General features: G+C 35.4%; 1 protein-coding gene across 1 annotated transcript; it reads right to left on the bottom strand.

Moving 5' to 3' along the window:
• Positions 1 to 3,218: 3,218 nt before the first annotated feature.
• On the bottom strand, positions 3,219 to 7,942 carry ERMN (ermin, ERM-like protein). Its single transcript, XM_006872040.1, has 3 exons — positions 7,702 to 7,942; positions 6,948 to 7,040; positions 3,219 to 3,748 (listed from the first exon to the last, which is right to left on the bottom strand). The coding sequence occupies exons 1-3, from the start codon at positions 7,940 to 7,942 to the stop codon at positions 3,219 to 3,221; spliced, it is 864 nt and encodes a 287-aa protein (XP_006872102.1).
• Between the last annotated feature and the right edge of the window lie 7,347 nt (positions 7,943 to 15,289).

Here is a 15,289-nt window from a genome sequence, read left to right as displayed (position 1 = left end):
TTTTTTTTTAAGTTGTTGTAGTTAAGAAGTGCCTAAAATAATATCATGGTTCCTATAAAAATTATAGAAAATTTTCATGTCCATTATGTGGCTGTTTACTAGAAATGCTTTTACAATTTCATCTACAATTAAAGAACTTTAAACAAAATAAATATTTCAAATGAATTAAAATGGGATGCTATTTTGATTTCTCAGTGACATACATTGATGGCCTTTGTAATTATTGATATATAAGCATTTTAAATTTCATAAATAAGTCAAATAAAATTAAGTCTAGAAACCACAAACAAGGACTCAAACTTTTATTGCAAGCAAGTTGTACACAGTCTTTCTTTATCTAAAGTGTTAATAATTAAACATATATACATATATATACATATTCTGGCATATCTGTGCATTCAGAGATAGTATTATATAAAAGGTAAGTTTATACTATCAGAGAAATAGAGTTATTATTAATCATTTTCAACCTAGCAATTAAGAAAACAAAAAGTCATGTAATAAAATATTAGCATTTCTATAGCAAAATCAATTTTTATTCTTACCACATACCAGGACTATTCATACCATTCCTGAACTTTGAACCATGAAAGCTCAGATAAACCTGAATTACTAATTTGCTTTCTTCATAATCTCCTACATGTGTTTTAAGTATTTTAAATGCCCCCATGCAATATGAGTCATACCTTTGTCTTTCCTTGCTTAAAAAGAATCTAACAGCCATCCATCACCATCATGTTATTGTTCGGTGCAGTTGAGTCAATTCTGACTCATAGTGACCCTGTATAAGGTTTCTAAGGAGCAGCTGGTGAGTTTGAATCACCAGCATTGCAGTTCAAACCGATCTTATGATCAAGTGCTTATCCTACAGTGCCAGACCAGTACTCCACCTTCATGTTACTTATGGTCAATTAATTCTATGGCCTTGACATAAGATGGCAGTATAAGGCAGTGTGTACTGATGATAACGAATACTTTCAGTGCTCTTTTGCAACTTCATTGCTTCATTCATGAGCATTAAACACTCAGAGCTCTGGTAGCATAGTGGTTACAAATCAGATTGCTAACCTTAAGGTCGACAGTTTGAAACTACCAGCTGTTCTATGGGAGAAAGATGAGGCTTTCTGCTCCTGTAAAGATTTGCAGCCTCAGAAACCCTGTGCAGGGTCACTGTCTATAAGCCGGAACTGATTCCATGGTACTTAACAACAACAAATAAACATATTCTAAGAAAATCTTGACTGATAAAATATTTCTAAATGAGTTAATAATTTTGACAAGACCATAGAGTTAAAAAGGCCAAGGTTACTGCTGAAACCCCATAGTTGGTTTGCTATACCATGTGATCATACTTCCCAGTTCACTAAAGTTCTACAGAAATGCATCACCTTCATTATGTTTACTCACAATACATGTTGTATTAATGGTAATTTAACAATATGATGCAATTACATAATGTGATTTGAAGTTAATTGGCAAATTGTAAGGCTCACCAGAAATCCAGAAAAGAAAGTAGGTTGTCCAGGTAGAAAGATTAGAAGATCTAAATTAATAAGGAAATTGTCTTAGTGCATCAATCTCCTACCTGACTTTACCAATGGAGACCTTGGTTTTATTCTGAAAACTTGCATTGTGAAAGATGAGATTTACAGGTTCTGTATTGATTAAGGACTTTCATTTGACCTGCTGGTAAGCTCTCTGAAAGAATAGAAGGAACACCCAATCCTGAACTCAAAATTGAGTCTTGTAAAAACTAGTAATATATGATACTGTGGAAATATATTGTATGACCAGGAAGAATTAACAGAAATGCCAGTAGAATGTGTGGGATTTTTTACACATAAATAAGCAATAATCTAAGAAAGACTATACCAGTGTTTTTCACAAAATAAAAAAAAATAATAAACAAAGGACTGAATAGTACAATGACTGTATTACATTCAGACAATAAGGAATTGTCTTTTCATTTGAAGGGTGAAAAAGTATCTTTATCTGTGGTAACAAAAGTTCATAATATATATGGAAGCATGAAATGAAAAACTGTGGTATAGACTAAAAACTATATAAATATACTCTCCACATTCATAAATACACATTATTTGGCGTATTGGTTTGAATGAAGGTCCACAAGCATATTTTTAAACATCTAGATTTGGACTGAAGTCCAGTAAAATATATTCCCAACAATTATCAGAGCTTTCTCAACAAAAGTACATGCATATACTTTACTTTGAAATTATTCTAAGATAGTTATTTCTACTTTCATAGTAACTAGTACATTTGTGACTAAAGTTGTCTCAGGTTTCTAAGGAAAGAAAATTACTCTAAGAAGCTGTTAATAAGGGAAAGTATGGTAATAGAGAGGGGTATTTTCTTAAAAGTGTGATAAAACTGTCATTTTTATTTTTAATGGCTTTAACTATTAAAGACAAGATTTAATTTCCAGTCACAAAAATAAAACTATCAAATATAACTCTTTAGTCTACTGCCCTCTAATCTTCTAGCTTCTCTTTTGTATCAACTTTACAATGGACTTAATTCAGTTTGAGAGCATAAAGCCAACATTTAGCAAACAAAATTCTCCTGGCTGACAATTATGCATGCCCCCTCCAGAGAGAAAATTCAGTGAATGGTAACACCTAGGAAGGAGGCCTACAGAATTTTCACCCTGTATGTGCCAAGGAAAACTACTTAAAATTGATCTTTTTGAAGATAAAAGAAAGATGAAGCATTCTGAAACTTTTATTGCCAGAGTCTATAAAACCATGTTTAAAAGTAAGAGTGGTTTAATAGCAGACTTTTTATCACCTCCAATGTACAGCAAGAAAGACATCAAAAGAAAAATATGGGGTCATTTCAATAAGTAATTTCTTTCATTTGATGACTAAATTTTCAAATGTTACCACTGTTAAGGCCAAATCATGGCATATTCAATAATGATGTTGACTATTTGGTGTATTGCATCATGGTTCTGACTACTTATTGTATTAGTGAATGTTTAAAAAAAATGCCTAGAATGAAATTAATACTTTTTGATTGGCAGTTACCAGACTGAATGTTGTCTAGAGTTATTTCCATAATATTCTACAGCAAAACAGAAAGTAAGCTTCCATGTCTTCAAAGGGAATTACTTAAGTGAGGCATCCAAAGATACATCTCAAGAAAAGAGAATTAGTTTTCCCTTTAGCAAACATGAGAATTTTTCAGTTGCAATTAATTTATAAATGCATCATGGACTCAAACTCATCAATTCTTTGCTTGGTGTTTCCCTTCCTGATTTTCCGGTAGGATATTGTATTGTATCTTGCATAAGCATTTCTGGAGATGTCATTCTTCTTCCCAAAGGTTGGATGCTCATCTGGTGTCACAGGCTGGGAACTGGGGCTGCTCAGAAGGGATTCCTCACTTGCATCACCTTCATCTCTTAATTGACAGCCTTCTTCATTTTTATTCTTGAATTCTATAACTTGAACTTCATCGTTGTCATCATTGCAATCATCATCATCATCATCATCATCATCATTAATTTCTTCATCCCAACTCTCTGGCTCCTTATCATGTTTAGAATGCAACATGTCAACTTGGCTAGGTTTCTGAAATCCTAGCCATTCAATTTCAGTTGCCTGATAAGCTTTGTTCTTTCTAGCCTCTTCTTCTTCTTCCTCTACAGGTTTTTCATAAATCATTTCCCTCTGTCTAATTAGTTCTTGGTTCTTGCTGTTCAGAGGAATCTTCTCCCACTGGTGACCTATAGCAAAATCAATTGGTAGTGAGCCATGTATAACATTCACTTATTATTTTCCAAACCATTTTTTTGGACAAGCATTTCCCAACATGTGTTTTATGGGATGTTATTCTGTGAGTTACTAATATTTTTTACATAATAAAAAGTCTTTATAGTCAAATGAGTCTGGGAAACACTGTATGAAATACAGTTAAATGAGTTTATTTAAAATTTATTCAGGACTTTAAAAAGCTAATTTATTGTAATTCTCCAAGAAATCAACCCAAGCTCATTTGATTATAGAACTTTTGTGTGGGCTATTGTATCTAGTGGGACTGGTGTACCCTGAGACACATACTTTTAAAAGTCTGTCTAGCCTGTCACCACTCAATATATTAGTATTTAAAATAAAGTATCTGGCTCTCTCTCTTATAACCTTACCCCCTCAAACACACACACACATACATACACACACATACACCCCTCAAGTAAAATTAGAAAAGTGCTTTATGAGCAAAAAGGCATTGTTCTAATAGTAAAACCTTTGACTGACTGCTCATGTCTGGTCACACCCAGGGTACCACACTGAGCATTTGTCACTGTGCTTCTCAGAGTTAGTCTAAACTAACCAGGGATGGAGGAGGAACAGATGTTCAGGAGCCATATGTTGGACTAACCTAGACACCCACCCCCCCAAATCATACACAATATGTTCTAAGTTTCACCACTGATTTTTAGAGAGCCAAGGTTTAAAATTCATATTTAGGTCATATCTGCATATTGATAGATTTGCCTCAAGATACCTAGTTAACTCAGGTTGTTTGGCACCGTGTTGTTGTTTTCGACTCATAGAAACCCTGGATAAGGTTTCCAAGGAGCAGCTGGTGAGTTTGAACTGCCAACCTTGTGGTTTAAACAGTTCTTTTGATCCAGCACTTATCCTATAGCATCACCATGTAGTGACATCTAAAAGGCTTAATTTATTGCAATTCTCACTTTTTAAGGAGTTAGATCATATAAGTATAATCTCAACAATATGATTTGTATTTGTTGTTGTTAAATGCCATAGAATCAATTCTGAATCATAAAAAATCTGTATGGGGTTTCTGAGGCTGTTCATCTTTGTGGAAACAGGCAAATTTATCTTTCTTTCATGGATAAACTGGTGACCTCAAACCTCCAACCTTGTGGTTCACTGTCAAAGCTTATCCTTGAGAGCTACCGCACATGCTAAAATTGAGCCTATTATTAAGGTGAGAGGCAATGTTCCTCTTTGCCCTTCTCACAATTTTCTACTCTCGTTGAAAGATGCCACAGATACATTTTTATCATAGGATTTTTACCTTCTATTTATTTTACATTTCCCTACTTCTAAGAATTACACTAAAAACATGCAGAGAAAGAATTATACTCTAAACTTATATTGTTGTTAAGTGCCTTTGTGTCAGTTCCAATGCATAACCACCAAGGAGCAGCTGGTGGGTTTGAACTGACGATGTCTCGTGGTTTCAAGTTCAGTGCTGATCCTACAGTACCACACCAGGTGTCCATATAACTCTTTTTGTTGTTGTTGTTGTTAAGTGCTGTTCAATCAGTTCTGATTCATAGGTGCCCATGCCCAGTCTATGCTCTTTCTATTGCAAATAAGTATATATTTTTAAGTTTGTCATAATCTTAAAATTTCTTTTGTTTGGGAGGATTTTCCCCACAAGAACCAAAGAAATTGATCTTTTTGCTCATATTCATGACTCAGGTATGGTTTTGTCATGCATGGAATTACTTCTTGATTTAAATAATAATTTTTCCTTAATATTTTTAGCTTCAACATGTTTTTCCATCCAGGATTATACTCTCTAAACATACTAACTTTTATTATGTTTACCACAGTAAAACTAAAAGACACTGAAATCTGTGCCTCCGTCAGCTAGGAAAACTAGCAGTTCCATGGTAGGAAAGACCTGAGGATCTGTTCCCACAAAGGCTACAACCTATAGAGCCTTGTGGGGCAGTTCTACTCTGTCTCACAGGATTGTTATGAGTTAAAATCAACTTGATGGCACACTAGTCTTATAAATTGTCTCTCGAACTGTATAAATTTGGCAATTTTTGATCACTATATTTTTCATTAAGGGACTACCAGTGAACTACTAAATGTGGTCAACACAGTCTGATAGGTTCCCACACAAAGAGGAAAAATGAAGGAAATGGCGAATCACATTCATCTCCTCCTTGGCATACACTAGTGTATGTGACGTTCAACTAATAATCTCTTTAACATTTGTCTGTAAAGTCGTAGACACTAATCAAACTACATTGGAGGGGTCCTAAAAATATAACTTTAATTTTGAAATAAGATGTTTATGCTACAAGATAAGAAATGAATGATTAATCAATAAATTATATCCTGCACTGTATATGGAAACATTTTGAATGTGAACGTCTTCTTAGAATAGACATCTGCAGAATGCATGATTCTTAGTCTACTGAGTTTACTTTAAAGCCAATGTCCTCATTTAAAAATCAATGTACTTTTTATTCTCCTATTTTGGGAAAAGACACAAAAAAGTAACTTTATCACCTTCTGAGCTTTCTTTGACAAGAACGAGGAAACCATTTTGGGCTTATATCAAAAACCTAGCATTTTCTTATACAGCAATCAATTTTTAAAGTTACTTTAAACTGCATGACAATGATAATAGACTTTTTTGATACATCTATTAAAAAAAAAAAAAATTACAGTCCACAAGGGGCCTGACATAGATTTGAAGACATGTTGGTCAAAAGAAAATGCTGATTTAGTGGACTAACAATAGAATCAAAGCTTGTCAAACAGCTATGCCAATCCATGCAATCGCAATCTTGAACCATCTGAAATGCTATCTAAGGTGGAACCCACAGATAAATCAAGACTTTCTGGTATCGTAGTGGTTACGAGTTGGGCTGCTAACCTTACAGTCAGCAGTTCGAAACCACCAGCAGTTCCGTGGGAGAAAGATGAGGCTTTCTGCTCCCGTAAAGATTTATAGCCTTGGAAATCCTGTACAGGGTTGCTATGAGTCAGAACCAACTCCACAGCACTTAACAATAACAACAGAGCAGGTTGGACATTTTTTAAGGTGTTGCCTGGATTGCTTTTGTAACCCCACAATTATATAACATCCCATGTAAAAACTGTCATTCATATCCACTCAATTTCTGTGTAGAAAACTACAGTTCCTGTTACCTTCTCTGAACGTCATTTCATCAGAACTTGTCTCTTGGAGAGAAAGATCTGTAGTAGCCTTATGAACAATAAAGAGGTTCTCTTCTGGTTTCTCTGGAGGGAAAATCCACAGCATTAATACTTATGCATTAGATAGTTGCAAAGTAAATAAATTATCAATTTAGGCTCCAGGTAGAGTTTTTAATTTTAATGACAATGGCTGAAATTACTTGGGTTCATTTCCTCAGTGGATCCTTTATTTAAAGGCATAATAATAAGAATCTATCCTTTTATATCTCTATAAAGAATCATTAATTCAGACATCTTCAGATATATTTAGAAGAAGAATTTGAAAATCTGAATTCTCCTTGTCCAACCAATAATGGAACTGTTTATAATAATAATAAAGTTCTACCCTTATTAACAACAATTAACATTTTTCCAATAATTACTGTATGCAGTTTATCTGAATTGTCTAAAGTGATTCTCAGAATAACCCTACAAATGTAGGTACTACTACTTTATGTTCCCCTAAAGAGAAAATTGAGGCTTTATGAGGCTAGGAACATTGTCTGGTACCACAGAACCATCATATTGATAATTCCAGATTTGATTCAAGGCAGAGGCTTAGTCCTTATGCTATGCAGCCTCCATAAAATAACCTTTTTAAAAATATATATAGTCAGGTAATTCTTGTTATAGTAGTTTATGAAAATAATCCTGAGTGAGTTTATAAATCAGAACAAGCTAATTGAGGAGTACAGAGATAGTTTACCTTTTAGGAACTTCTCATCCATGGACGAGTTGAGTAGCATGATTCCTTGTGATTTTTCACTGTCTTCCTGACTTTCTTCTATGGGAATCTCTCCAAGACTAGGGTCTACCCTGTAGTATGGTGGTGTGCCATCAGCATTAGTTGCTTCATCCATGATTTTAGAGTTGAATTGTTGCCCATTTTCAGGTGGTGAATCCCCATTACACTCAGCCCCACTGAATGTCTCTGGAACATCTGTCATGGTGCAGCGTTGAGTCTGATTTGAGGAAACTTTGGGAGTGAGTGAACAGATCTTGAAAAGATGAATACTCTTGCCTTCAAATCTATAACTCCAACTCCAACTCCTACTCTAAGAATTTTTCAATTCACTTTTAATACATAATAACAAACTTCTTTTCCTAATGGTATACAGACAGAGTTAAGAGTAAAAGCAATAGGCTCTGTCAGATTTGCCAAAAGCCAGTGAGCATGGATCCAGCCAATCATTACATTCTTTGTTGCTTAGCAGTCTCACTTGCAGAATTAATGGTACCCTCTTGATTTACATAAACAAACAATTCTAGGCAATCAGGCTTTTGTGTTGTTATGTAGAAGAGACTTTCAGCTTGTCAGTCCCCCTCTGGGAACAGAGATTTTTGTCCTCTTTTATAATAGTCCTTTGTTATTTTCCTTGTAACAGGAGCCACAATTGTTCCACAGTTTTAATCCAGAGAGAATGACCACCTTGAGGCATATTAGTTCTGTGTAACCCGCTTAACATTTCCAAACAGATTTTATTTAAGTAAAACCTCAGCTATTTTGTAGGGAACAATGCCCTTGTTTCTTATTTATTAAAGAATAAAAACAGCTTATCAGACTGGTAAACAGGACAACTTTATTGTGAATGATTCTGGCAACAGATTTCATGTGATGCATGAAGGTGCCTATAGATAGGACCTCAGAAAGAGAAACAAACAAATAAGCAAACAAAATTCTACCAAATTGTTAATGCCAAAAAATTTAAGGTATTTTAGCCATTTTTCTCCTCAAAACCAAATCTTTGGCCTAACAAGCTCCTCTAAGTTTTAGGCTTAAATATAATTTCTTTAATGACACTTTTCCTGACCCACAAGATTTGGATCGAACTCCTGTTATGATCTTTGCCCTTCAGAGTACTTGACACAATTGTAGTTAAATAATTAATTTCATAATTACCTGTGTGATATCACCTTTGCACATCAAAACCTAAATCTCTAGGTGAAATGACACCTAGATCCATGTTTAACTTATGTCCTACTGCAGCCATAGATCTAAACATCTGCTTTAGCTAGGTAAGTGCTCAATGAATATATGTATACGTGGAAGCCCCAGTAAGATGTATTGACACAGTGGCTGCAACAATGGGTTCAATCATAGCATAACATAACATAACATAACATAACATAACATAACATAACATAACAGTGATTGTGAGGATGGTACAAGACAAGGCAATGTGTTATTCTTTTGCACATGGATTCACTAGGAGTTAGAACTGACTCAACAACATATATATATACCACCACTCATCTGCCAGGTTGTCATGGCTTGTGTGATATAAGGGAGAGGAGAGGAAGGACTGGTTGGTCCAAAGTGTGATCCACAGCCCAATTCGTAACCACTACGCTACCAGAGCTCCTTAAATTGCAGGGTAACCACAAAGAAAATTAATCCATATTCACTGACAAGAAGGCACACAAACAAATGAACTCAGCACAGAAAATATGTGGAACAAAGAAAACAGCAGCACCACAAAACACATACATAGCAAAATGTTCATACCTATTGATAATTGCATTATACATGAATGGATTAAATGCACCAGTAAAGAGACATCTCTGGTAGCATAGTGGTTACAAATTGGGCTGCTAACTTCAGGGTCAGCAGTTTGAAACCACCAGCTGTTCCGTGGAAGAAAGATGAGGCTTTCTGCTCCTGTAAAGATTTACAGCCTCAGAAACCCTGTAAAGGGTCGCTATGAGTCAGAATAGACTCCACATCACATAACAACAACAGCAAAAAAGAGAGACAGAATGTATAAGAAAACAGGATCCTTCAATACAATGTCTACAAGAGACACATATTACACACCAAGACACAAACAGATTTAATTTAAAGGATGGAATAAATATATCAAGCTAATGGCAATAAAAAAAGATCAAGAATGGAAATATCAATTTTTGATAAAATAGAATTTAAGACAAAAATCAACATAAGAAACAAAGTAAGACATTATCTTGTGATGAAAGTATCAGTTGATAAAGAGAACATAGCCATAATAAATATCTGTGCTCCACATGAAATAGCCTCAAAATACATAAGGTAAACTCTAATAGAAGTGACGAAGTAAATAGACAACTTTAAAATAATTGTTGTTGTGAAGTGCCATTGAGTTGGTTCTGACTCATAGCGACCCTGTATAGAGTTTCTGAGGACCTGCTGGTGAGTTTGACCACCAACCTTGTGGTCAAGTGCTTATCCTATAGTGCCACAAGGAGATTTTAATATACCACTTTTGATAAAAGACAGAAACTCAACAGAGGCACAAAAGAACTAAAGAAGACAGTCAACCAATTTGAACTCATAGATTTATAAAGAACGCTCAATCCAACAACAGGCAATACACATTCTTCTCCAGTGCACTTGGAACATTCTCCAGAACAGACCATATGTTAGGCCACAAAGTAAGACTCAATAAATTTTAAAACATCAAAAAGCAATAAAGCATCTTTTCAGATCACAATGCTATAAAATTAGAAATCAACAATAGGAAGATAAAGGAAACAAAACCAAATACATGGAAATTGAATAGCATCTTGCTGAAAAGCTACTGGGTAATAGAACAAATAAAAAACAAAATAAAAGTATTCCTTGAATCAAAAGAGAATGAAAACACAGCATACAAAAACCTCTGGAACATAGCAAAAGCAGTGTTTACAGGGCAATTTAGAGCAATAAATACATACATACAAAATGAAGCAAGAACCAAACTCAACACCCTAACACAACAACTCCAACAATTAGAAAAGGAACAACCAAGAAGGCCCCTGCCAAAAGAAGAAAAGAAAAAATAATAATAAAGATTAAAGCAGAAATAAATGAATTAGAAAATAGAAAAATCTTAAAGACAAGAAGTTGGTTCTTTGAAAAGATTATTAAAATTGACAAACCATTGGAAAATCTAATGAAGGGGAAGGTGCAAATAACAGTATGGGTGACATAACAACAGAACCAATGAAAATAAAAATGATAATAACAGAATACTATGAAGAATTATACTCCAATAAATTTGAAAATCCACCACTTGTTGGTCAGTTTGTAGTACTGGTGTCTTGCATATTGTTGTGATGCTGAAAGCTATGTCACCAGAATTTTAAATATGAGCAGGTTCACCCATGTGGGTCAGGTTTCAGTTGAGTTTCCAGATGAAGACAGACTAGGAAAAAAGGGAGGCTGATGATTTCTCAATGTTTAGCAACTGAAACACTTATGAATAGCAGCAGGATACTGTCATATTCATACAAGGAGGGGGAACGAAGGATATCACTGCTGATGTCAGATGTATCTTGGCTTAAAGCAAAGAATACCAGAGAGATGTTTACCTGTGCTTCATTGATTATGCAAAGGCTATGAATTGTGTGGATCATGACAAACTATGGAAAACAATGCAGAAAATGAGTATTCCAGAACACTTAATTGTGCTTATGAAGAACCTGTACCTAAACCAAGAGGAAATCACTCAAACAGAACAAGGGGACACTGAATGGTTTTCAATCCAGAAAGATGTATGCCAGGGTTGTATTTTTTCACCATAGTTGTTTAGTCTCTATGCTTAGCAAATAATCTGAGAAGCTGGGTTATATGAAGAAAAAATGTGGAATCAAGATTACAGGAAGACTCATTAACAACCTGCAATATGCAGATGATATAACCTTGCTTGCTGAATGCAAACAGGACTTAAAATATTTTCTGACGAAGATCAATGACCACGGCCTTTAGTACAGCTTGTATCTCAATGTAAAGAGAGAAAAAAATCCTCACTACTGCAGTATTAAACAACATCATGATAAATGGAGAAAAGACTGAAGTTGTCAAAGACTTCATTTTACTTGGATCCACTATTAACACTCATTGAAGCAGCAGTCAAGAAATCAAACAATAAGTTGCATTAGGGAAATACATTGCACAAGACCTCTTTAAAGTGTTTAAGAGCAAAGATGCCAGTGTGAGAACTAAGATGTGCCTGACCTAATCCACGGTATTTCAATAGCTTCATATGCATGTGAAAGTTTAAAAATAAATAAGGAGGACCATAGAAGAATTAATGCATTTGAGTTGTACTGTTGGAAAAGAATATTAAAAGTAACATGGACTGCAAAGAAAACAAACAAATCTGTATTGGAAGTACAGCCCGAGCGCTCCTTAGAAGCCAAAAGGGAAAACCTTCATCTCTTACACATGTTATCAGGAGTGATCCTGGAGAAGGACACCATGCTTGCTAAAGAGGAAGGTCAGTGAAAAAGAAAAAGTCCCCCAGTAAAATATATTGATACAATGGCAGCAGCAATGAGTTCAAGCTTAACAATGATTGTGAGAATGGCACAGGACCAATCCATGCTTCGTACTATTGTACATCTGGTCATTATCAGTGGGAAGTCACTCGGTAGCACCTACCAACAACAACAAATTTGAAAATCTAGAAAAAAATGGATAAATGTTTAGAAGATCACGACTTGCCAAAACTAACACAGAGTAGAAAACTTGAACAGACTTATAATAAAAGGAAAAAAAAAGATCAGGTCATTAAAAAACTCCCAACAAAAAAAAGTCCTGGACAACATGGCTTTACTGGTGAATTCTATAAAACATTCAGAAAAGAACTGACATCAGTTTACTTAAACTTTTCTAGAATATAGAAAAGGATTGAAAAACTCCCAAGTACATTTTATGAAGCAAGCATAACTCTCATACCAACACCAGGCAAAGATATCACTAAAAAAGAAAATTGTAGACCAATAATTCTCATGAGCAAGGACTTCTGGTGTGGTGCTATAGGATCAGTACTGGACCGCGAACCACAAGGTCAATAGTTGAAAACTACTAGCTGCTCCTCAGAAACTCTATACATGGTCACTATGAGTCAGAACTTACTCGACTGCACTTAACAACAATATCCCTCATGAACACGAATGCAAAAACTCTCAACAAAATCCTAACCAATAGAATTTTAAAACCTATTAAAAAGTACATCATGACCAAATCAGATTCATATCACTGCTGCAAGGATGGTTCAATATTAGAAAAGCAATCAACACAATCCACCATATGAATAAAACACTCATGGAAGCAGCAGGCAAGAAATTAAATGACATATTACATTAGGCAAATCTGCTACACAAGATCTTTGTAAAGTATTGAAGAGCAAAGATATCAGTTTAAGGATTAAGGTGAGCCTGACCCAAGCCATGGTATTTTCAGTAACCTCATATGCATGCAAACGCTGGACAATGAATAAGGTAGACCACAGAATTGATGCCTTTGAGTTATGGTGTTGGAAGAGAGTATTGAAATTGCCATGGGCTGCCAAAGAACCAATAGATCCATTTTGGAAGAAGTGCAGCCAGAGTGCTCCTTAGAGGCCAAGATGGCCAAACTTTGTCTCTCATAGTTTGGACAGGAGGGACCAGTTGCTGGAGAAAGATATCATATTTGGTAAGGTAGGGAGTCAGAGATAAAGAGGAAGATCCCCAACGAAATGGATTGGCCAAGTGGCAGCATCGATGGACTCAAGCGTGGCAACAGTAGTGAGGTTGGCCTAGGATCAGGCAGTGTTTCATTCTGCTATGCATAAGGTCACTATGGGTCGGTATTGACTTGATGGCAACTAAAAACAACAAAGAACCACATGATCATATTGATTGATGTAGAAAAGGTATTTGACAAAATTCAACATTCATTCCTGAAAAAACACTCAACAAAGTAGGAATTAAAGGGAAAAATCGTCAACATAGTTTAGAGTGTATATACAAATCCAACAACCAATATTACTCTCCATGGAGAGAAACTGAAAGCCTTCCCTTTGCAAACAGCAACCAGACAAGGATACTCTTTATCACTATTCCTGTTCAATACTGTGTTTGAAGTCTTGGTCAGAGATATAAGGCAAGAAAGGGAAATTAAAATATCCAATTGGCATCTGGACTGCAAGGTAGGTTTGAATTACAAGGTTAGCTGTTCAAGCTCATCAGCCACACCTTGGAAACCCTATGTGGAATCACTATGAGTTGGAACTGACTCTATGGCACCTAACAACAACAAACTTTAAAAATTGGCAAAGAAGTAAAACTCTATTTGACAATGATATGATTTTATACATAGAAAATCCCAGAGACTCAGTAAGAAAATTACTCCAGTAATTAGTTTAGCTAAGCGTGATCTTCTAAACATTTTGCTGAATCACTGAATGATTCAGCAAAGTGGCAGGTACAAGGTCAATATACAAAAATCAGTTGTATTCTTCTATACTAATACAGACAGCTCTGAAAAGAAAATGAGGAAAACAATACCATTTACAATAGCCTCTCAAAAGATGAAAAAAATTAGGAATAAATCTAACTAGAAACAAAACTACAAAATACTATTATAAGAAACCAAAAGAGACTTACAAAAATAGAATAATATGCCAGGCTCATGGACAGGAAGATTCAACATTGTGGCAATGTCAACACTGGTTTGTGGCTGTAGATAAGAACTGCTTAACAACAACAACAACAACATTAAAGGTCAGGATCTTATCATTTTTTTCTGAATGCGGTCTTACTTCTGAAACTAATATAAGGGAGTTCTAAGCTGCTCCGCGGGAGAAAGATGAGGCTTTCTGCTCCCGTAAAGATTTGCAGCCTCGGAAACCCTGTAAAGGGTCGCTATGGGTCGGAACCGACTCTATGGCACTTAACAACAACAACAATAACTCTGTCCTCCACGGTCACTCTGACTCAAAAGTGTCAGAATAGAATTAAGGCATTTTTTGTTTGCTTGTTTCCTAGCCGTCCACTGCTTATTCTTCAATGCCGCAGCAGGACCCCACAACGTTATTAGTTATAACATTATTAGTAACTGAGTGGAAGTCTTTTTTTTTTTTTAATTGTTCAACTTCTTTTCTTTTAACTTCTTAATTCCCAAAACATTTATTGACATAGGTTCACAAATACTAATTATCATAATACTTAGCTAAAGCACCAGAAAATTAAAAAAAAAAATTTTTGTGTGAATTATGTGATAGTTTACATGGGAGAACATTAGTTTTACATTCATCCTATTATATATCATTTCATTGCTGTGGTTACAATCCCCTCCATGCATCATCAACCAATCAAAGGGTATATATATACTACAAGCCTGCCCCCTGGTCATCAGCACACAGTTCCTCTCCCTCTCTGTGTCTAAAATCCCCAACTGCTCCATCTCTCCACGTCATCATTTCTGCCTCCATCTCAGGCATCACTGCTTCTCTGGGTAGGGTCCCACTCTCTGCTCTTCTCCCTTGATGGTCCCAGGGACCTAGGCTGAA

The sequence above is a fragment of the Chrysochloris asiatica genome, unplaced genomic scaffold (genome assembly GCF_000296735.1).
Source record: "Chrysochloris asiatica unplaced genomic scaffold, ChrAsi1.0 scaffold00181, whole genome shotgun sequence".
Taxonomy (NCBI): domain Eukaryota; kingdom Metazoa; phylum Chordata; class Mammalia; order Afrosoricida; family Chrysochloridae; genus Chrysochloris; species Chrysochloris asiatica.
Note: the sequence above shows the minus strand (reverse complement) of the source record. Positions and strands in the feature narration are given on the sequence as shown.